Source organism: Chrysemys picta, chromosome 18 (assembly GCF_011386835.1).
Source record: "Chrysemys picta bellii isolate R12L10 chromosome 18, ASM1138683v2, whole genome shotgun sequence".
Lineage (NCBI taxonomy): Eukaryota > Metazoa > Chordata > Testudines > Emydidae > Chrysemys > Chrysemys picta.
In genome coordinates this window covers 20,996,630-21,020,845 of record NC_088808.1, presented here as the reverse complement: position 1 = coordinate 21,020,845, position 24,216 = coordinate 20,996,630, and the positions used below count along the sequence as shown (strand labels likewise).

General features: G+C 46.2%; 1 protein-coding gene across 13 annotated transcripts in view; it reads left to right on the top strand.

The window, feature by feature from the left end:
* KCNT1 (potassium sodium-activated channel subfamily T member 1) overlaps positions 1–24,216 on the top strand; it is a 206,966-nt gene that overhangs the window by 169,170 nt on the left and 13,580 nt on the right. For 7 of the 13 annotated variants that reach the window (XM_005299468.4, XM_005299466.4, XM_065572207.1 and 4 more), the window contains 11 exons: positions 6,706–6,922; positions 10,027–10,132; positions 12,251–12,423; positions 12,685–12,756; positions 13,526–13,660; positions 14,274–14,385; positions 19,300–19,401; positions 20,647–20,730; positions 21,238–21,366; positions 22,562–22,582; positions 23,476–23,779. In XM_005299468.4, the coding sequence (XP_005299525.1) occupies positions 6,706–6,922; positions 10,027–10,132; positions 12,251–12,423; positions 12,685–12,756; positions 13,526–13,660; positions 14,274–14,385; positions 19,300–19,401; positions 20,647–20,730; positions 21,238–21,366; positions 22,562–22,582; positions 23,476–23,779 (1,455 nt within the window). The remainder of the gene's footprint in view (positions 1–6,705; positions 6,923–10,026; positions 10,133–12,250; positions 12,424–12,684; positions 12,757–13,525; positions 13,661–14,273; positions 14,386–19,299; positions 19,402–20,646; positions 20,731–21,237; positions 21,367–22,561; positions 22,583–23,475; positions 23,780–24,216) is intronic. The other 6 variants (XM_065572204.1, XM_065572206.1, XM_065572205.1 and 3 more) reach the window with 1 other exon arrangement.

Here is a 24,216-nt window from a genome sequence, read left to right as displayed (position 1 = left end):
AAGGGGCCGCTGGGGATACATAGGGCCATCTTGTCCCCTCTGCAGCAGTTCCCCGTGCTCTACAAAGATCCCTCTGTGGGTGCATGATGGGCATTAGGAAGGGTGGATCCAGGGCCCAGCTTCTCTAGAAGGCATTGTGGCCAGCTGCCCCGGGACCCATCCATTGGGAGTTAATGCTGCGACCAGCAGACTCCGCTACTGTACTGCCACAAGAGACCCCTCCAATGGCCGCCTGGCTCCTGCTGGAGCCTCATTGCCAGGGGAGTGGGGGCCCAAGCACTAGCAAGGAGAGGTAGCCATTCCAGGTGGGAGCTGTCCATTACTTGTACCTCTATCCCCTGTCTCATGAGTCCCCAGGATCTGCCGGGTTGGAAGGCCATGCCCCCTCCCCTACAGGCCTCGTGTGCGGGAGCGCTGGCTTCCCAGAGCTGTCCCTTTCAGGAGGGTTCGACCAAACCCGTGGCAATGTCTGTGCCTGGCCTGCCTTGCTAGTGCAGTGCTCGAACATGCCCGGGAGAGCTGGGAGTTGCTGCAGCACAGGATATTTATGAAGCAGGTATTCGTTTGCCTCGGATGTATTTCTACTGGGACTGGGTCATTGCTCTGCACAGTAAATAGGATTTACAGTGGGACAAAGGGATTGCGCTGTGGTACAGTGTGAGTCGGTCGCAGAGATCTCAGCAGCCTGCAGACGGGAATTGCCTGCTGTCGCTTCGCAGCGTGGGTGTGTACCTGGCCTGCGTTTTGGCTACTCCCCGTACTTGGCCTGTGAGGTGCTCTCCTGCTCTGCCATTATTGCAGAGGGGCTAGACAGCAGCTTTTCAGCAGTTCCCTGTAGCCCTCTGGTTTTAGGCTGTCCCTCCATATTTCACTGCCTAATTCCAGGGTTTATCGTAACGAAGTTCCACTCGTTTGCTGCGGAAAGCAGTGAGGCTCTGTCACTAATGGCTTTTTAACCTCATGGCATGAGCGGGCTCAGCTGTATTTGCTATGATTCATCCTCCTGGCTGGTCTCTGTGAGCTATAACCTTGCCAGCAAAATTCATCACTAAATACTATATTGAATTATTCCCAACGAAAAAGGCTTGGCTGGATCGACCTCGCCTAGATGTAACAAAATGATGGCAAGAGAAAGTATTTTTGTTCTGGGTTTGCACAGCCCTGAGCACAATGGGGTCCTTCCCCATGACTGGGGCTCTCAGGTGATACATACAACTATAAATAAAAAGACTAAAAAGGGTAGGGTGCCCATGGCTTTACCCACCTAGCTCTCTGCATGCAGCTGACCTGAACATTCCCTCCTAGGATTCTATTCCCAACCCAGCCACTGTCTGGGTTTCCTCGTCTGACTTGCTACCACGCAACATTTTGGTTAATAAACTAGAGCGATACAGAATCGACATGGCACACATTAAATGGATTGAACGCTGGCTCACTGACAGGTCTCAAAATGTAATTATAACCAGGCAATCAGGGTGGACCGGGTGTGTTTTCAGTGGGGTCCCACCGGAATTGGTTCTAGGTCCCACTCTATTTAACTTTTTTTTTTTCCACCGACCTGGAAGAAAACATAAACTCATCACTGTTAAAGTTTGCAGATGACACAGAAATTGGGAGAGTTAGATAATGGAGAGGACAGGCACCAGACACAGGGTGATCTGGTCTCTTGGTAAACTGGGCACAAAGGAACAATCTGTGGCTTAATCCACGTGTGAATACAGACATCTAGGAACAAAGAGCGCTGATCATACTTCCCCGATGGGGGACTCTATCCTGAGGTCAAGGTGGGTAATCAGCTGACCATGAGCTCCCAGTTTGATGCTGAGGCCAAAATAGTTGGAGTACTCCTTGACTGCATAAACAAGGGATGATTGAGTAGGAGTAGAGAGGTTTTTCACCTGTATTTGGCACTGATGCAACCGCTACTGGATTTCTGGGTCCAGTTCTGGTGTCCACAGTTCAAGAAGTTTGTTGATAAATTGGCGAGGTGTTCAGAGAGGAGGTACAAGCATCACTAAAGGATTGGAAAACGTGCCTTATTGTGATAAGACTCAAGGAGCTCAAGTATTTAGTTTAACAAAGAGAAGGTTCAGGGGTGACTTGCTCACCTACACAGGGAACAAATATTTGATAATGGGCTCTTCGGTCTAACAGGCAAAGGATGCCATGACAAGATCCAATGGAATCTGAAGCTAGACAAGTTCAGGCTGGAAAGCAGGCAGTGGGAGCCATTAACAGTCAGAGTAATTAACCATTTTCAACAACTTACCAAGGGTCCTGGTGGAGTCTCCATCACTGGCAATTTTAAAATCAAGACTGGATGTTTTTCTACAAGATCTGCTCTAGGTCAAACAGGAATTATTGTGGGGAAGTGCTCGGGCCTGTGCAATAGAGCGCAGACTAAATGATCACAGTGGGCCTCTTGGGCCTTGGAACCTATGACTGTAAAACGGGATAACGCTACTTCTCCCCCTCTAGCTTCTCAAATGGAAAATACTCCCTGCAAATGCTAATGCCCAGCATGTCCATTAGCATTAAAGTTACTTGCTCCCAGAAATACCTCAGGCCTTGGACAGAAGAATAGGCTCTGTTGTCTGCATTTGAAATCATGTTTATCTTGCATAACTTGGCAAATGGTGCAGGTCGCTCTGAAGTGCATGATGCACTTTCTCCAAAATACCATGAAACATTATTTCCAGCTTCTCTCTGGGCAGCCTGAAATGGGGGGGTTGTCAGGAGAAGCCCAGGCACAACAGGAGACTGTATTTCAGACAAATCATTTATCCATTTACACTCAAGAGCATAAACTTGCAAAGATTCTCCCAGCAGCAAGACACAAAGCTCCTCGTTGAACAGCACTGGCTGATGTTCTTGTTACTTGGCTTGTTCTCAGTGGGAGCTTTTTCAAAAGTCAGATGAGAGATAGATAGAAATTATATTTCGCAAGTAGGTCACTCAGCATTCAACTAGTTGGCTAGCAACAAGGGGGAGCGAGCCGAACTCCTGCACTTTGTTCACCGTGGCATTCACCGCTTTTGTAGCTATTTAAAAATATTTGCATTTGACAAAGATTCATGGAAAGCCGATGGTCACGATTTCCGAAAGTGACTGCTGATTTTGAGTTCCCAACTCAATACACCTTAAAAGCACCTGATTTTCAGAACACCCCTCCCTCTGAAAATCAGGCCCCTGTAAGGGGTCTCAAGCTGAGCTCCCAAAGAATGAAGGAACCCAGAATCACTTCTGAACATCCTGGCCCAAGTAGGTAGGAGAAAAGAGATGGGATTTTTCCAAGGAAGTGAGGAAGAAAAGTGCCCAAGTCCCATTGAAAGTCATTGGGTGCCTAATTCTCTTATGTGGGCTGAAAATCCCACCCAGACTCTCCATTTTGAATATTTAATGAGATGGCAACACTCAAGAGCAATGTTCTGGCCTTGCTTTGTCCTGGCTTTGCATGTTTCGGCACCACAGGTTGAGCCATGTTATTTTACAGCATGGATGGAGCCGACAGGGGTTTTAATGGGCAGGGAAGAGGAGCAAGCACTGAGCTGGAGGTGCATTGTCTTTGTGAGACCGCAGGAGGCTATGAATCAGTGAGGTTAACAGCTCCCCGCTGCTATGAATTACAGCTTGGGAAAGAGAAAGATTCGTGAAGGTAAAGCTGAAAGAGTTAAGAAAAATGATCCTTGAGTTCTCTGGACAAACGCTGCTCTTAAGAGCCGTCAGCAGTGTGGGTGGAGAGCGAGGGATGAGCCAGGGATGGTGGTGTTAATAATACTGCTCCGAAAATCTTTAGGCCCTTCCATTGGCAGGTTGTACCATGTTTTACGAATGTCTGAACTCACAGCAACCCATGATCTGGTAAGAGGGATGTGTTGATAGCAGTGCTTTAGCCACCAGCAAGATGCAGCTCCATCTGGGCTGCAAGGTGATAGAAACGGCCTCTCCTAAACAAGGTTTCCAGGATACCTAGATCAGTGTAGCTGTGGTGCTGTAAAGATTGTAGAGTAGGCCTAAATCTCCTTTCCAGCTACTCACTACATCCAACCCTCTCAGGCTATTATGGACATACACAACTAGGTTTTTACTGGCCATTTGGAAAGAGACAAAGTGGTTCCACTTAAACATAAAAGGATATGAGACATATTAGTCTGGCATGGGTATTTTGCCGGTGACTTCTCATTGTATTTTTTAAATTCCCAGGTGTCTGACATTTTCATTTGACTATGACTAATCCATGGGTTTAAAACAAAAATCCCTTTTCCAGTCATTCTTGTAATATACTCCTTGGATCCATGCTCCGGTCTCTATTGTGGCCAAAACTGTACCCACATTTTAACAAGAACTTGGACATAGTTTAATGAACTTGGAATGTGGAACTTATTTATGAATGCAAGAAAATGAGCGGTTTGAAACATTTTTTTCTTTTAATCTCAAATGTTTGAGGATTCTTTGGTGAGGAATGTCGGTGGCAAGGGTGTAATTCATAAGTGTGTAAGGGATTTAAGAGACTTGAAGTTCAGTAGGACTTGCGCTCCTAAATCCCTCAGTGTTTCTGATAATCTCTCCCATGAAAAACAGTATGGTAACCAAAAGCCTTGTAGTTCTACAGCTAAGACTTTTCAGAAAAAGAAAAGCCCAGACTATTCGTTATAGTTAAGGCTACGTTTTAGTCACAGGTAGTTTTAGTAAAAGTCATGGACAGGTCATGGGCAGTAAACAAAAATTCACAGCCCCGTAACCTGTCCATGACTTTTACTATATACCCCTAACTAAAACTTGGGTGGGGGGCCGTGGGTGCTCCGGGGGGTGTGGAATCCGTAACTTCCATGACCTCCGTGACAGACTCGCAGGCTTAGTTATAGCCCATAATGCCAGTGGCTGCTTGCTCCGTTGTGGGGTTACTGCTTTCAGCATTCAAAAAGAGCATAAGATCTGCTGATGAGCTGCTTGGAAATCAGGCCACGTGAGGAGGGGAGCAGCTGCCACGCGGGGATATTTTCACATTGTATGTTATGATGTGATTTTTCTGCACCAAGCTTTTAGGATTCCAGAATGTTCGTAAGCAGCAAAATACTTGCTATAGCAACCGTGCAAGCAAGCAGAATGTTCCCATTTTTGAAACGATGGGAGACAGTGGTTGCCCTCAGATGTTCCAGTCAAATATGGGTTATTTTGAGTTCAAATATAGTCAGAAAATGTATTGTGCTATCCGGGGAATTCAGTGAGTTGGAAAAATAGCAATTAGAGTCACAAATAAGAATGGGTCGAATTGAGGGACGACGTTACCCCTCTTAAACCCTCCCAAAATCCAGCTCTGTCCCTGTGAGATGCCAAAATGAGACTTCCCTCACAAGAGAGCTCCATAATCTGATCATCCCTTGCCTGTCATGTGAGCTCTGCCGAGCAATGAAATTGTTCATTAGTGTGTTTACATGTTTATTGTTTGGCTTCAGAGTCAATGTCCCCTTGGAATTGAATCGCATAAGCTCAGGTATAAATGTTCTCCACATTTTCAGAATGGGTTAGTTCAAGTTTTGTCAGATATTTTTCTCCAAGATTTTTATAAATCAGACCAATTTTCTAAATTCCCAATGAATGATTGAAATCTTGCCTGTCGAGGGCTTTGGATGTCATTGTGAATATGTCAGAAAGCCTGAGAAGTGCAAATATTTCCCAGCCATACCATGAAGGGGGCACCTTGTATATCGATCATTACCCTGCTGAACACAGATTCAGTTTTGCTCTATCGCAAACCTCTATCAGTACAAGGGTTCAATCCTGCAAGGTTCTGAGCACTCTGGCCCCGATCCAAAACACATAAGTACATGCTTAGCTTTACGAGTGCAAGCAGTCCTATTGATACAGCGGAGCTAGTGAAAGTTCCCGTCTTGTGTCTGGGATATAAGTATTTGGCTACCCTTTATATCGAAGTTCCATTTATAAATTATTAATAGCTGTCTTAATAAAGAAGTAACCAATTTATATAGAGTCTAATGGGTCAATAGGTTGCTTAGAACCATCTGCAACACCTTATGCTGATGTGCTTAGAACCATCTGGTAATATGTCCTACTGATGTCTGTAACATGCTTATACCATCTATTCATCATTTACTAGCTGCTTTTGTAGACGGTTTATAAACAGAACCGTAATACAAAGTGTAACTGGACGTTCTTCCTGTCCTTTCTTCCAGGGCCGGCTTTAGGCCAATTCCACCAATTCCCCCGAATCGGGCCCTGTGCCTAAGAGGGCCCCGCGCCCAGTGGCAGGGCCGCCGGGGTGGGGGCAAGTGGCCAAGAATCCCTTCCCTGGCTAGAGGCTCCTTTTTAATTTTTACTCACCCGGCAGCACTCCGGGTCTTCGGCGGCACTTCAGCGGCGGGTCCTTCACTCGCTCTGGGTCTTCGGCAGCACTTCGGCAGCAGGTCCTTCAGTGCCACCAAAGACCCGGAGCGAGTGAAGGACAAACCGCCAAAGACTACGAGTGCCACCCGGTGAGAACAAGCCCCACATATTTTTTTACGTGGTTTTTTTTTTTTTTTTTTCAGTCATCCCTGCCGGGGCCCCATCAAAACTGTTCGAATCGGGCCCCGCACTTCCTAAAGCCGGCTCTGCTTTCTTCCCCGCAGTGCCATTGCATAAGACACTGGACAGAATCATTATTTATTGCTATTTATATTGTCCTTCCTCCCTCTTCCTTTCCAGGTACAGTAGCCATGGACCTGCAGAACACGGAATGTCGCCCTGTTAACAGCAGCAAGCTGACCCTGCCATCAGAAAATGGCTCGGGTAACAGACGGCCCAGCATTGCCCCGGTCCTAGAGCTAGCAGACAGCTCCTCCCTCCTGCCCTGTGATCTGCTCAGCGACCAGTCAGAAGATGAGATGACGCAGTCAGATGACGAAGGACTTACTGTTGTAGAGTGAGTTGCCATTTGAGAGCATCATCTCTTAATGTTAGTGTCACTGCATCAGGATAAGCAGTCAGCTCTGTGTGGCTTGGGATTTTCAAAAGACTTTAAGGGGCTTCTGTGTCCAATTACCATCGTCTTTCAGCTAACTCCACTATTATTATTATTATTTCATTATTTATATTGTGGTAGTGAGTAAAGAGTCCTGATCATGAATCAGGATGGTGGTGGCTGTAGAAACGCATGCCAAAAATGGCACCTGCCTGAAATTGCTTACAATCTAAGTACCGTAGGTTCCTTTGAAAACCCAGCTGTGATGTTAAAAGTTGGTGAGCTTGCTACGATTATTATTTACTTATTTATATTGGGATAACCTCTTATTGTACCTACCTAAGCAAGCTGCACTTCTGAGCTGTGCTTTGAGTTGATACAATGAGACATCTCTCAACAATTTGCAATAAATACACATTCTTTGCGGTTTTTGTAAATCCATCTGGGTTTAACATAACCCTGTCTCTAAATCTAATAACAGTTACCATTTATCTTGTCTCTTCCATCTTCAAAGCACTGGGCACACATGTATTCAGCTAAATCTCAATTTAATTTAATTAAAGATTGTCTCAAAAAAAAAAGTTTGAGAGATGCAGAAATTGCTGGAAATTGAACATAGTTGTAAGCCTATGTTAGAGAAACAGTAAATACTGCAGGTTGTTCAAAAGAAGAGAGAGGTTTAGAAAGATAGGAATGATCAGACTGGCTCAGATCAGTGGCCTGCTTCTCACAGTGGTCTGCACCAGTTGTTTCAGAGAAAGGTGCAAGAAGCCTTGCAGAAGGCAGTTATTCAAAGAGGGAAATATTTGTGGTGCATAAACTATATTTGAGCTATAAAAGCACCAGGTTGCAATTTTTGAGCATGCATCTTTAAAAGCAAAGATCCTGCACTGAAGGGTGCTACTCTGTATGATGCCATCGGGTAATTCGATCAACCCCAGGGTGGCAAGGAAAAGGAATGAGGAATCGTGCCTAGACAGGTCCTCGCTAAAATACAGTCATACAGTCCTGCCTATCTGGATTGGAGTTATGGAACAATAAAATCAGATATAAGGGAATTTGCGATCTGAGCTGTGTTCTGTGGGGTTTTTCTTTTTCATCAAGGGACACCTCAGTTAAACGTACAGCAATAAAATGATCTCATGTTGCAGCTGCTTGAATAATAGAAATTAGGGGTGGAGGAGACCTAAGAGGTAGGCTGTCTCCTCCAACTCATAGCCAGTGCACCATGGTTCCTCACTGTGTATTGTTGAATGTTTTCTCTGGTTTAGTTCAGGTGACCCGGGCAGTGGTTTTTCTATCACTTCTCTTGGGTCACCATTCCAAAGTCTAATGTCTTGGTTACACTGAGGATTTGCCACCATCCCAGCCTGAGTTAAGCTCCACCAGTATAAAGTGCCGCTTTCCTGGTTTGCACTAGGAGTTTGTACCAAGAAAGCATTAGTCTGCCCTGGGATGGACAAAGGGAGAGTAGTGATCCTGCTCAGCTTTGAATCAGGGATTTTCTCCGGTGAGGCCCCCCTGGCTGTTGCCTGCAGATGCTGTAACAAAGCATCTGTCTTGTGTTTATTACTGATAAGCTACAGGCACGAGAGTTGAACAGCTAATCGGTGTTTTGTATGCACAGCCCCTGGTGCCGTGGGGCTTTGTTCCCGATTGAGTCCACTGGGCACGACCATAATATGAACGTTAAATAATACTATTGATAGCACATTGCTAAGGCCTTGATCTTGGTCCTGTTAAAATCAGTGGGACTTTCGACTTCCGAGAGAGCAAGGCCAGTATTGAAGTGCGATGCAGGAATCACCAGCGAGAACCGAAAAAAGTCCTCAGATCTGTGCTGTCTATTAAGATAGCCAGCAGGGCTCATCTTGGTATTTCGCATTTCCCAGTGGAGTGGAAGAACAAACCCAATGAAATTATTTTACCCTTCACTAAAATCCCGTTTGCATAAATTAACCTCCCGTTAATAGTTTTGACTCTGCTTCTGCTATATTGCTGTGGAAACTGTGATTGAATGTTATCCGCGATGACATGCTGAGCCGAGCAGAAATTACGTCAACGTTTATGATGTTAATACAATGGTGCTGGAGCAACACCATGTGGTCAGTTCAGTATGTTCAAAACATTAACTTCTCAGACACTGACGGTGAAGCAGTTTTGCCTTATTCACAGTTCCTTGCTTGCCGTTTTGGACAAGCATCCCTTGATCTCTGAATAAGTCACGCTGAGCTAGAAGCACTTTGTGGACTAAGGAGAATTTTCCCACCAGCTCCCTTTCCTCTGCTACCTCCGGGGCAGCGAAGGGATTGTATTCGGCATTCTCCATCATTAGGGAAATAAAATGTTGATTCCAGCTGTAAAAATATTCATTTAAAGTAGCAGTCGGCATTGCATTCATTTGTGACATGGCTTTAATAAATCGTGTGTGTTTGTGTGTGTGTGTGTGTGTGTGTGTGTGTGTTTCTGTGTGTGTTGGTTCTTACAAGATAAACAATTTGTGCAGATGCATGTGTCCATGCTCACACAAATTTATCTGGCTTATAATTTAACGTATACTTTTAATTACTTTGTAAGCTAAAAGCTTTCTATTCCTTCCGTTATATCAGAAACACAAATTACAGTATGTCCAGGATGTTTAAAAAAAACCCACCTACAAATGTGCTGTGAGATTGTGAATCTGAATCGGGCTTGGAACGCTCTGCCATTCTGTGTTGTTTAGATTTAAGATGTAGGTTCAGGCCCATTGCTGTTAAAAGTTGCTAGATGCCTTTATCTTCCACAGTCTGCTTAGTTCTCTGGCTGTCCATAAGAACAAAGACTTTAAAAGATATTTCCGGAGCCTGGGCATGGCAAAAGTATTTTCAAAGAAACTTATCTTGAAAAATTCCCAGGCTGTTTTGGAAGAATTTATAAAACATCCTTAGCGTGATCTGCATAAACCCATGAGGTTCCAGTGTTTCTAAACAGTCTGTGTATGGACAAATGTGTTTGCCAGGGCAAATAAGTGTTCCTTGTGTGTGAAAAATAGACATGTGCCCTGATGCATGTTGTCTCCTCTGCAGATATGTGAAAGGCTACCCCCCGAACTCGCCCTATATTGGGAGTTCTCCCACTTTGTGCCACCTTCTACCTGTAAAAGCCCCTTTCTGCTGCTTGAGGTTGGACAAGGTAAGAGGCTGCTGTGACCGTATTTAAAGATTCCAGTGATGTTATTTGCACTTGCATTTGTGGCAGGAGCTTGAAGCATGTTGCTAAGGTAGGGCAGCATTATTCCCCCCAGTGGTGAGAACACAAGCCTGGGACTTCGGAGACCAAGGGTCAGCTCCACCACAGATTTTGTATGTGATCTTGGACAAGTCACTAAATCTGTGTATCAACTCCCCATCTGTAAAATGGGGACATTAGTATTTTCCCTAGTCCCAGGGGTGGAAAGAGGATAAATACATTAAAGATTGTGAGGAGATCAATACAGCTATGGGGGCCATATATGCACCTTAGATAGACAGAAGTGAAGTTACACTGGGTCAGTGATAGGGAGAGAATAGACCCTACATCTGCACATAGCCCTGTGTGTTAGCACTGGACCATGCTGCTGGTTGGAGTTGTACGAAGCACACAGCAGGGGGAATAGACGTAATGCTTACTTGGGAAAACGAGAATGTGAAAACACCTGCTTTTTGGCAGCAGCTCAAACGTGCCAGGCTAGTCCTGTGCAGACCCCGTGCAGCAGAATGAGTCATGCAGGAGATGTGATATGTCGACTGGTGGTTACTTTCTGGCTTTGTAAAGCGTGTTTGCTTTCCTCGCACTGTTATCTGTGAGAGGGCTGGAAACATTTTATTGAAAAGATGCAGGAACTTCTCTAGTTTTCTGGGGTAAACTTTTCCTTTTAAGCAATACTTACAGGGCTGTGTACAACCGGGTGGCTGTTTTCTGTGTATTGCACCTTGAAGTTCCCAGGAGATTGGTGTCTTCAGTGGCAGCTGCCATTTTGCGAGGCAGGATGAGGCAGCATGTTACAGAGCAGACACTGTGCTCACTCCCAGTGAGACTTTACTTTTGTTCTTCCTTTGCTTGTTTTTCCTTAAAATAAGCTAACTCATTCTGAGGAGGGGCCAGTATGGCTGCTTTACATTGCCCTGCCAGTGAAAATTAGTCTGAAAGACTGATTGACTGAGCCTGGCAGAGTGACTCCCATTTAAGCCTGATCTTCCAGTGACATGGAGTCAATTTAGTCGCCAGGACACCTTCATGCATCAGTCCTGCAGCTGTAGTTTGGCCAATTTGGTCTTTTGCAGCCAGCATAAGTTAGAGCAGTGGGTTAAGGGGAGTGCAAAAGTAAGGTTAAAGACACCCGGGGGACACATCCTCAGTTGGTGTCAATCGATGGTTCCCACCAGCTGACGATCCAGCCCTGCGTAGGAGAACCGTATTAGTTTTAACTTAAACTCAGAATTCATCTCAGTGACATGTTAGAGGCTTGTCGCTCTCCAGGCGTTGATCCACAAGGGAAACATCTGAACTTCAGGGCACGCCTGGCAGGGTTCCCCAAAACCAGCTGTGATTGCACTGTTGGGAACTGGTCATGTAAAAAGGCACCTTCATGTTTCTGACCTAAGTCACTGGTTCAAACACATCCCAGTTCATCAGTCACTGAAAGTTGTTATTCTCTGACATCCTGGGGTCTATGAAACAAGTCATTGGTCTTGTCCCTCCTGGGCAGGAGTCCTGAGCACTAAACCCACCATAATAACTGACCTCCTTTTTAGAAGTCTCAGCTGTGAGCCCAAGGACTGACTAGACCTGGAGACTGAACTTCCTTTGGGAGGGTATCCCTGCGAGTCAGGTTCTAGGCACATGTGGGGCAGTTTGGGAGAGCTGGCGCTGGGCTAGGTCTGGTTAGTAGAGAGCTAACCTCTCCAGGACTGGTTAGTCTGATCCCTTCCAGCAGCACAAATTTCACTTTCCAAACTGAAAAAAGAAAAAATAGTGAAAGCGAGCCAGGCCGTGGGGCCATCAAAGCCCTCAGGCCCAGACACGGAAGGTTGAAATTTGGGTACATTCCAAATCCTCTCTAGATCAACTGTCTGCAGGATCATTCTCTCACTCTGGGTGCTCATGAACTTCTGCACAGTTCCCAGCTCAGAGCCGAGCTGGCTCAGTGCTTTTGCCATGTCTGAATGTTAGACAGTTCCCCTTTCCGGGGGGAAAACACACAGTGTCAGGACAGATGGGCAGCTCTATAGACTGATCACTGAGCCATGGTGCTTTTCTGTCTCTGCACAGGGCTGCAAGCACAACAGTTATGAAGATGCCAAGGCCTATGGGTTTAAGAACAAATTGATTATAGTTTCAGCAGAGACTGCTGGGAACGGCCTGTATAATTTCATCGTCCCTCTCCGTGCATACTATAGGTCCCGGAAAGAGTTAAACCCAATTGTATTGCTACTGGACAACAAGCAAGTACTCTTCCAAAGTTGTTTTCCATTGCATCCGATCTTTCCTTGCATTCAAATGGGTGTTTCATACTGTGTATATATGGGAGGTTTTAGCATTTTTAATATAATACCTAAAATCTAGTGTATCTGATGGCCTGATTCTCCTGTCACTCTGTTTTTCACCATTGACTTATGTGCATTCACTCCTGATTTATACTAGTAAGCAAGAGGAAAAGAAAATGCCCCTATGAACCTTCTTGCTGTTTGCCTCTCTTCTTCCAGGCCTGAGAACCACTTCTTGGAAGCCATCTGTTGTTTCCCCATGGTTTACTACATGGAAGGCACGATCGATAAGTAGGTGTCTTGTTTACAACTATCGTTATTTACAATGTGTTGCAAATCAAGGGAGAAAATAGCCCTGATTCTCCAGAGGAAAATTAAATAAGCAAAGTGATGCTATACGGCCAGTACCAGGCATACAGAATCACTGGCAACAAGGACCAGTATTTATCATAGGGACTGAAAGAATAATCAGCTTCACATGCAGGCTCATAAAGCCTAATCAATGGCGCGTAGCTCCTCCCATCCTACTTAGCTGATCCCCACGTTATAGGCGTGGACAGCAGCAGTGAAGTTCGTATTCAGAGCTGAACTTCCCCAGGGCTTCAGGGAAATTCGGAGATGGTCTTCTCCATCTCTACTTCCAAGACTAGCCCCACTTTTCTGTCCATGAGTCCGGGTAGTTATATGGACTCCCATCACTGTAGTATTGGAGCACAACCATCTAGAATTAGGTTAGGCTCTTTCTTCCCTAGCAGACATATCATACATTTGATTTCTTGGGTTCTCTAACTGGCACAGCTAAAGTTGGGAGAGGGTCGCATTTTAAGACCCTGCCACTGTACAATAGTTTGGGCTTCATCTCAAATTTTTCCCTCTCCTAGGATTTGTTAGTCTGCACTGGACATGGTTATGGTTATTTCAAAAGACTTTTGCATGCACAGGATTGCCTGGGCATTTGTTCTGTGCAAAGACATGGGTATGTTTGCAAACTATCATTCAGCATCTTATTTTCCAATGGATTAACCCTCCCACAACCTTTTGTCTTGGGGGATTGTTCCAGCCTCGACAGTTTGCTGCAGTGTGGGATCATTTATGCTGACAACTTGGTGGTTGTGGATAAGGAAAGCACAATGAGCGCAGAAGAGGATTACATGGCAGACGCAAAAACAATTGTCAACGTCCAGACCATGTTCCGGTAAGAAGCAGCTCTGGGTTCTGCTGTCATTTGCGCCTGCCTCTCTTCTTATAGTATTTTATTTGTCTTACTGGAAATAAAAGACTGAGAATGGCCCCAGGCAGAGGGTGCGAGCTATCCGATGGGAGGTGCCTATATTAGCTGGCCCTTTCTGCAATGAGTTGAACTGTCCTTGGTGTGAGAGGGGATTCTGCACACCGAGGTTTTGCAGGGTCAGGCATCTATAGCAGATATGAGGTCTGGGTTCCCGGGGTGGGCTCCTGTGTTCGACACGGCCTGCAGCTGGCCCTTGCACGCAGGCGTGCTAGTTAATAAGGAGAGTCCCTCACTCTGTCCCCAGCTTTGCGCATCGCCAGCCACGCTGTCGGTGTGCACCTAGCATCACTCCAGTTAATAGAGAGAATTGAAAGGGGGGTCAGTGAGGTGGTATTGGGGCCGGCCTTGCTTGTACAGCTTGTGGTGCTCTAGCCCCAGCCTGTTTCGGATCTTGGATGGGGCACAAGGCCGTTTCCACTCTTTATTTGGCCACATTTCAAAGCTGAAAGTTTCCTCCTCTCCGCCTCTCTTGGAATGCGCGAGCATCAGACGTTGACGAGTCTGCCTTCCATTGCAGGCTGTTTCCAAGCCTTAGCATCATCACCGAGCTGACCCACCCGTCCAATATGAGGTTCATGCAGTTCAGAGCAAAGGACAGTTATTCCTTGGCCCTCTCCAAACTTGAAAAGGTAAGGAAGCCCCTTCGCCACGGGGAGGGTCTCTGCTTTTCCTCCCAGACGTGTTTGCTAACAGGGAGCCTGGTGAGTTCCCTGCATGCCTGTGTTTGAAGGAAGGGTTCTGTAATGAGTCATTAATTTACAGTTCTTCATAGTCCTGCGCTCTCCTGCTGTGCACTGCAGGCACCACAGTTAATGAACATCCACCCAGGATAATCTGAGACACGCAAATATGCAGGCAATTGACCTTGTGGGTCTCTGCGTTTCCTTAGTTAGTGCGACTAGCATCGGCACTCTTCAAAGCTGTCCCTGCTGTGAGTCTGATTTTAGTTACTCGGTACAATGCTCCCGCTGCGGTGGTGGGTTAAATAATTCTGCGAGAAGAGACTTCTGCATCAAATTACATTCAGTGTTTATATTACATGTTGCTTAGGCATTTTTGTGGGGTAGAAATAACAGTTGATGGGAAGGGGAAACATTCAAGGAATAACTGAACCAGACCGTGTGAGTGTCTGAGATGCGGCATTGACAGCCGTAACAAATGAAAGCACTCATACTTTGTCACGGTCGTCTGCTGAGCGTGTGCCAGTCAAAACCAGGACAGTTGGCATCTCTGATACTACTGCCCGGTCTCAGTGCCCTCTCTTGAGGGGAAGGTAAAAGATTTTCATTTCTTTCACCCTCACACACACGCGTATGTTGTACTGCATTCATGGTGTTGTGTATTAAGGGTGGTTGAACCAATTCAGAGAGAATCAAAACCAGCATAAACTCAATGTTGAACTATATTCCCCCTCCCCCGCATCTCTCTCTGTTTTTTCCTAACTGCCTCATAATGACCGGTCTCTGAGGGCAATCTCTGAATTGAAAGGCTCTAGGGGCTGGGCATAAAGATCTGTCATAGATAAGCTGCCCTGTTGGACCTTGCTGTCATTGTGGCTGATAGAGCATCCATCCAGTTACTTTTTTTCCCCTCACGGTTCTGACCCATTTATTGGACACAGGCAGGTGCAGGCCGGCGCCGTTAGTTCTTGTAGCCCTGGCTGGCGCGGCGGCCCCGGGCCCGCTCGAACTTCTGTCCCTTGGAGCTCACGTAGGGCTTGGTGTGACTGTGGGTGCCGGGGGCCTTGCCGAAGTGCTGGTACACCTTGCGTCCCTTCCTGGGCCCCGAGAGCAGCACGGTGCCCTGGCCCTTGGGGGCTGCCATGGCCAGTTGGTCAAAGGTCATGATCTTGACCCCCTGCCTTCAGGATGCGACTGCGGGCCATCCAGCTACTATTGGGCAGATTCTCCATCAGAGAAGAGACCTAACGCTCTGCAAATGAGCACCGATGTTACAAATATGGCACAGGGATCAGAGAGGATAGGACAAGTGGGCAGGGGCTCCATGTGTATCCTGAACTTCAAGAGAAACAGAAACACCCAAAGTTCTGTAATGGACCAAGACGCCAAAGGAAGCTAATGGATTCTCCATCACAGGAGAACCAGCTGAATCAATCAGACGTCAGTGGTGGCGTAAGTGCGAGGCTGGCTTTACTGGGTGAGGTCGCCATCTTGGTAGGATGCAGCTACGTCAGCAATGAATGTGCTGTCACCAGGCTGCTGTGAAACATGCCATGTTGAGAAGGAGGATTGTCTTATAGCTAAGATGCTGGAGACCAGAGTTGGATTCCCAGCTCTGCTCTGGCCTCCCCATGTGACCTTAGGCAAGTCCCTTAGCCTCTCTGTGCTTCAGTTTCTCATGGAGACAATAGCTCTGGCTTGTCTATTAGACTATAAGCTCTTTGGGGCAGACACTTACTCTGTGTCTGTGCAGCCTCTAGGCTGGTGGGGGTCTAGCGACATTACAGCAGTACAAATCATAAGTATCAGGAACTTCCATTGACTTTTCTTCTTTTAAAATAACAAATGGCTACAATGACATTTCTATTAATCTCATGGCAGGTAGACCCTGGACGTGAGGTACTCTGCAGTCTCTCAGGAAAGCTGTTAAATGCAATAATGTTTTGATCCCCAGAGTTCCCTGTGATGAAATGAGAAGCTTCATTCTCTCCTATCCACAGCCTTGCCTGACCATTATTACACTCTGCATACAAGGCTCCCTCTTTGACCACTTGAGGACAGCTGAGATTCGATAGCGGCTTTTATTAATTCTGAGCTGCACTCAGAGCCTGTTGCCAGGGGATCCAGGAATAGTCTTAAGATCTGAGGTTTGGTGTTAATAATTATCTGAATGGCCCCAGTGTTAAGAGAGAGAAATTTGTCACCCAGTGCTAGAATTTGCCACCCAGGGAGTAAAAGATAATTATTAAGTTAACACAGTTTCAGGATAGCCATGTCTGCAAATGCCAGAGCTGGGCCCTTGTCTGTCTGTACTATGGTATTCAGCAGGGGGTGTATGATGGATGGGTGTTAGACAGTTAGAAAATACAGCTGCTGTTGCCTTCAAAGGGAAATTTGATCTGAGATGCTGAATGCATCGGGCTAGAAAGGCAGATCTAATGACTGCATTTGTACATACTGCAAACCTATATTGCTTAAGGGAAAAATCTCTCTCCCAGCCCTCCCCTGCACCCCCAAGTTTCACTGATCATGGGAGAAGAGAAGGTGTAACTAGTACACAGAACTCACCCCCGTGTGTTCCATGCTGGGGGATGATCAAGGCAGGAACTGACCTGGGAAGCTGTGCTCAGAGATCTGCTGGCTATTACACCCGGCATAATGGGAATGCATCCGTGCTGGACATTGCTGCAGGAGCCCCCAGGATGCAGCCCCCAAGGGTGGTTGTGGTGCTAAACTTCAGCAGCCTCTGGAGAGTGGGATCCAATGTCAGATCGTGGAATCCAGACACGTTGCTTGTTGCTCGCCGTGAGCTTGGGCTGGTGTATAGGCTCCAAGGTGATAGCAGCCTTCAATTACCTGAAGGGGGGTTCCAAAGAGGATGGAGCTCGGCTGTTCTCAGTGGTGGCAGATGATAGAACAAGGAGCAATGGTCTCAAGTTGCAGTGGGGGAGGTCTAGATTGGATATTAGGAAACACTATTTCACTAGGAGCACTGGAATGCGTTACCTAGGGAGGTGGAGGAATCTCCATCCTTAGAGGTTTTTAAGGCCCGGCTTGACAAAGCCCTGGCTGGGATGATTTAGTTGGTGTTAGTCTTGCTTTGAGCAGGGGGTTGGACTTAGATGACCTCCTGAGGACTCTTCCAACCCTAATTTTCTATGATTCTATGATTCTCACTTCACCACCTCCGCTGCTGCTTGTGCTTTGCTGGTTCGGGGACTCAGCCAGGCACCTAAATGCGAGAGCCAGTTGAAGGAGCCCTATTATTTTTGTGGGGATTTTTTTAATTTGTTTTTTCCCCAAAATTTCCTGCAAGGGGAAAAAAATCAGTTTTTCAATGAAAAATACAAACGGACCCTTTCCCCCCTTTCCAGAACCTATGGTTTTCAAAAACCAGTGTTGGGTTAAAAAAAAAAGGCTTTTGAAAACTGCAAGTCTAAACTTTTTACCAAAAACTTTTACCAAAACTTTGCCAATTTTCAGTTTTTATTTTTTAGTGGGAAAAATGGGGAATTCCTACCAAGAAGAAAATGTTCATTTGGATCAAAATGCCATTTTTCATGCAAAAAGTGAATCGATGAAAAAGTTTCAACCATCTCTCTACTAAATTCGACGTTATGGCATTATTTGAAAGAAGAAAGAGCCCTTGCTGGAATCCCCAGGGCTGGGGCTGTTGTGTGGCTTGTTTCTCTGAGCTCACTGCAAGCTGGTCCTCTTGGTTTTTCAGTGCCCCTTGGCATCATCGTTCTCACCATCTCATCTCCGCGTGGGACATTGCCCAGGGTACAATCTGGGCTGCTGAATAGCGGTGTCTCCTCAGTTCTCTGGCCTCGGATGCCTTTTACACTGCTTTACTGGAGAACAGCCACTCCTGGTAACACCCAGCCTCCAGCGTGTAACTTGCTCCTAGCTACACAGTGTTGAGTGCTACTAGCTCGCCACTCATGAACTACACCGCAGAAGAACCCCCGCAGATTCTCTAGTCCCAGAAATGTGCCTCTTATATTGCCCAGCACATTACTGGACAAAACAAGCTCATCGGAGATCTGTCATTTCATCAATGGACAATGCTATGTACCAGCCTTGTTATCCCAAACACACTGGTTAGATAAAACAGTGAAACAAGTTTCTTAGCTACAGAAAGAAAAGAAAGATTTTAAGTGACTACAGGTAATGAGGCATAAAAGTCAGGATTGGTTACAAAAGAAATAAAAAGACAAAACGCAAGCTAAATGCCTAACTTAATTTTAAAATAAGTGAACTTAAAAGTAAAAGGTGTTTCTCACCATAAGTTTAGGGCAGTCTGTTCTATCCGAAAAGCCTCTCAGGCAGGACTCTGCCCCCTGCCCCAAGTTCAGTTATTTAAGAGTTGTTGTCATGAGCACAGATGAAGGAGGAGAGTGAGGTTAAGTGTTTTTCTCCCCTCTTTATAATTCAGTTTCTTGTGCTGGAAACATGCTTGCAGAATCATGGTGACAAACAGTCTCTTGTGGACGTGAGGTTTGAACCATCCTTGTGATGAAATGCAAAATTCTTGTTCACACCTTCCCCAGAGAATGGCTGCTTAAGCAGGTGATAGTCCATTAACACCTGCTTGGGGGAGCCAGTGTGTCTTTGTCTCTGAAAACTGGTTTGGGCTTCCTTTTCTAACTTGGAATATGTTACAGCAATGTTGTATAGTAAAATCTTGTAACTTTACATACAATGTTGATGCACATGTTTTACCAGAACAACAATGTTCAGCGGATTATGAGTTTTTTAAATGATACCTCACCAGACATACTTTGTACAAAATGTATCATAGTCTTGTAAAAGTGGTGAACATAATGGTAGAAACTGTCACACCGTGTTCTCTGTCCATAGAAAGAGCGAGAGAATGGCTCCAACCTTGCGTTCATGTTCCGGCTCCCGTTTGCTGCCGGCAGAGTGTTCAGCATTAGCATGTTGGATACATTACTCTATCAGGTGAGAACAAGCTAACAGGTTATGTGGCATTGCTGTGAATGCTTCAGAGGGCTAAGCTGCTTCTGTCTTGCAGCTGCTGGTGTATTAGGGTGAGCAGGGCCAGCTCCAGGCACCAGCTTGGCAAGCAGGTGCTTGGGGCGGCCTCTCCGAACAGGGGCGGCAGGTCCAGCTATTTGGCGGCAATTCGGTGGACGGTCCCTCACTCCCGCGCGAAGCGAAGGACCTCCTGCCGAATTGCCACCGTGGATCGCGATCGCGCCTTTTTTTTTTTTTCTTTCTTTTTTTTGTTTGTTTGGCTGCTCCAAAACCCGGAGCCGGCCCTGAGGGTGAGGGTGCTGAACAGGCATTCCAGAACCATATCCGAGATGGGGTCCCCATCCAGAGAGAGGTCTTACCCTAGTGCAAGGGTCCCTTCCTTTCAGTCTTCTGTGTTAGAGGATTCAGGTAAAACCTCCCAGAGATTCCCCAGGCATTCATTGCAATCTCACTCATCCTCAGGACCCTGTTTGATAGATGACTAGAGCCCAAGTGGGGTAAATTAGGACATGGCAGCTGTGCCCATCAGCTTCCGCAAGGGAATGTCTGCCAATTTAAAGCAAAACAGAAATGGGGACATTTGGAGAATAGACAGGCCTATAGGTCCAGCCCTTCCATCACCTGTCTCATGCACGCTAATGAGAGGGCCCTTCCATTTCTGCCATCAGCCTCCTTGCTCTACACACGCTTTCTCTGCTCCTTTAGTACCCTTCTCTAAAACTGTGTGGCATGCCCCAGGTTCTGCGTGTGGCCTGGTACGTGGTACGTGTCTAGTTTAGGGACCCTTGATCCATTCGGATGCACATATTACTCTACTTTGTGCCCACATTATATCCCTCTTCAGGGCACATTTTACTTTCCTCTTGTTAACGATGTTGGTTTCCTGTATTTTAGAGAATCATTTAAAAACCGAGTGCAGCATGAGTTAAAAAGAATAAATCCACATGCTGTTTTCCCTCTAAGGAGAGGAAGAGAGAGAGAGAAGGAAGGAGTCACATGTGGCAGATATTAGTCACATCACTGAATTCACCTTTGGAGTGTGCCCAGATACCATGGTTGTGGGCGCAATATAAGAAGCAAATAGAAGAGAATATAGAATATAATCTCACCGTCTTTCCAGTTTGTCAATACATTGGTACATTAAAGTGAACAGTTGAACAAGTGAAACCTTTTCTCTGGCCTGATCTCGCTCTGAATTTCTCCCGTCAGTCGTTTGTGAAGGACTACATGATCACCATTACGAGACTGCTGCTGGGCCTTGACACCACCCCGGGTTCTGGCTACCTCTGTGCTGTAAGTGCTAATGTTGGTCTCTTTCAAGCTGTAATACAATGGGGTCACACGTGCATGCGGGTCTGCGTGTGAACATTCTGTGGGGACTGAATCTGGGACTTTCAGCCCCCAAGCACAGGCCTCTTGAGCCACAGTAAAGAAGAAAGTCTGTCACTGAATAGCAGACTGTTGTAGTCACTGGGGCTGGCCTCTAGAGGGAGACAAAAATCACACCAACTTGGGCAGTGTATTGGTTCCTCCATGTTATGTTCAATAAGAGTTAAGGGTAGAGCTGAACCTTACAACAACCTCCGTCCCAAGAGAGTTCGACAGGAACCTCACACAGCCTCCCTGCCCTTCCTGTGGGATCAAACCAAAGCCCGGGGTCTCAACAGCCCTGAGCCTTGGAGAAGTTCAAAACAGGATCCAAACTCTGCAACTTTGGACCTTATCAAGACAGGATTGCCCTGTTGCTGAGGGGTCCCTTCAGTGGTAGCAAAGAGACATTTTTCCCCCCCTGTTGGTCAGATGAAAATCACTGAGGATGACCTGTGGATCCGGACGTATGGCCGTCTCTTCCAGAAGCTTTGCTCTTCCAGTGCAGAAATTCCCATTGGGATCTACAGAACTGAATCGCACATGTTCTCAACCTCCGAGGTAAGAAATATAGGGGTCAGAGAGTGCAGAAAACCTTACAGGCTGCAGCCCTGGTGTGAAAGGTCCCAGCAGAGATAAGTCACTGGATAACATGTAGAAGTACTTCCAAAATGTGTGCAATGGCGTCAGTCAGTCTGGTCCCTTGCACTTCGGGTGACCAGATGTCCCAATTTTATAGGGATAGTCCCGATATTTGGGGCTTTTTCTTATATAGGCTTCTATTACCCCCTACCCCATCCCGATTTTTCACACTTGCTGTCTGGTCACCCTACTTGCACTGTCAGCTCTGACCTTGTAGCTGTTAGTGAACTGCATTATAGTAACAATCATATCTAGCCAGGCAAGGAGAAATCCCATCTGAGCAGCTGATGGAGTAACATTTCCATTAAAGGACCAGCTGGGCCAGGCTGCCAGCAGCCAAAGGGGGCTCCCGATTGACAAGCAGTGGGATTGAATGGGGCGGGTGTATTTTGCATGCACTAGCCCAGTGTGAAGCAGGTAGGAATGTGTACTGGAAAGGAGGTTGGTGCACAGATTCCATGCTCTTCTAATTTCTACATGGCACAAGGGTATGTGGGAATGTTCCTTTTGTTAAAGGACAAAGATGCACTGGTGGCAGAGGTGTTTGTGTTTGTACAGCCCCTGGCCCAAGGGGATCTTGTGCGGTGCGGGGGCTCTTAGGCACTATCACAATCCCCATTTATTTAGTATTGGCACAGAACTAGGGCAGGTGGGGCTCATCAGCCATGCTAGGCGGCCACCTCGCAGAAGGAAAACTCCACGTTCAATCCAAGAACCCCAGACCCGGCCAACCAGCTTGTAAACGTTGTGCCAGTCGCACCTACTCTGTGGTCTGCACCGCCGAGCCTGGGTAACCAGACGAGGTGAAGGTGAAGCAAGCACTGGCATAGAAAGTAATGAATGCTGTTTGGAGTTGGGTAATCGTGGGAGCCTCATCTTGCCACTGGCTCATTGTGTGACCACGGACAGGTTAACAGCCTTCTGTGCGGTGCTCTGAACCGGGAACATGCCATAGAAGCCGTGATTAATTATTATGATGTGTTACCTCTGGACATGTTTACAGATCTTAAACAGTGGCTCAAGAAAGAGAGAGTTAGGATGCGATGGACACTCAGTGATACATATTCACCACTAACACATACTGCATCTTTATTTTGTTTTATTTCCAATGCAGCCTCATGACATCAGAACTCAGGTGAGAAACGTTTGAATTGAGCCTGTGAGAACTTTGTTACGATTTTGGTTTTCTTTAAAATGTAATGCACTACTTAATGTTCAACAAGGCAATGATGATCTACATCCATCACACATTGCTGTGAAAAATCCAGCGATACCCAGCATGGGCAGATAAGAATAGCTGGTTAGTGACTCAGTCTTAATTTTGAAGAGTGTTTAATCTTAAATACGAATTGAAAGCCATATAGAAAATTGCTGCAAGGAGCTGAAGGGTGGCAATTAGTTAAATCCAATCTACCCCTTTGTCAGAGGTGCTGCAAACCATGGCACTAGAAATGAATATATGCAATTCGGGTTTACATTTTATAATGGATATATGCTGTCGTATCTGTCGTGAGGATGAAAGGAAAACATGGAAGTTCAGCTGTTTGGCCATCATGAGATCATTATTCCATACAAACGTCTGTGCCAGTGATGTTACATGCATTTATTATTATTATTTTTAAATTCCAAGTTCACCATCTACATAGCTTCTAGTATTAGAGGGTTTTGGGGTGGAGGTGGGGTTCGGAGATGGGGAAATAGTCCCTTGGTGTGAATGTTAGAACACTACCAGAGAGTAGGAAAATGAAATGTCACCATCGAACTGTCAGGATCCACCCAGCATCATCAGGGATCCAGGAGGTAGCAGTCTCAACATGCCTATTTCATAATGTTGGGGGCTGCTGATTAGTTGGCCGTTGGTGTAAAGGTGTAGACCAAGGGTAGCTGATCACAATACTACATTGTCCAAGTAAGTACCTGGTCCTACAAGGAGCTGGGCACAGCCAACTCCAGTGGAGTCAGGTGTTTAGTGTGTTTTCAACGGAAAGGTATTTAGTGCATCCCCTTATGTACTGCTGGGACTTCCAGTCGCAGATCTCAATCAATGTCGAGGATTGCGAGGATACAAAAGATGTCAAGGAGCACTGGAACATCAAGACAAGCCATCACAGGAACTCCTGCTCGAGCGACCAGTCTGAACACCCCTTGCTACGGCGCAAAAGCATGCAGTGGGCACGCAGGCTGAGTCGGAAAGGAAACAAGCACACAAGCAAAACAGCGGAGTGGATCAGCCAGCAGAGGTTGAGTCTGTACAGGAGGTCGGAGCGGCAAGAGCTTTCAGAGCTTGTCAAAAACCGAATGAAACACCTGGGTTTACCTACAACTGGGTATGGTAAGTAGGTTTCGTTCTTGCTTACAGCTAATGGCTTTTCCAGCAATGCGCCCCTTTCACAAGCTGATCATGTATTTTAGCATCTAGCCGAACCAAACCAGACACGTTCAGGGTATAAAACAATTCCAAAATGAAGCCTGATCCTCTAACTTGTTCATAGCTCTGGATAGTACATTCAAACTCGGCACTCCCATCCACCTGCAGTCCTCTTGCCTTATAAATCCCACAGCACTGAGACGGTAAGGGGCTTGTTTTCAGACACTGGCCTTTATTTCAGCAGTGACAAATAGCTGTGTACACATCTGTAATTTGCAGGTGCAATAAATATCTAAGTACCAGGTATAACAAGGGAAATAAATGTCTAACTGACCTAAATTACAGGTGCGAAATTTCACTCGTTAATTATTTGTGCCTGTAAAATGGATGACTGGCTAAGG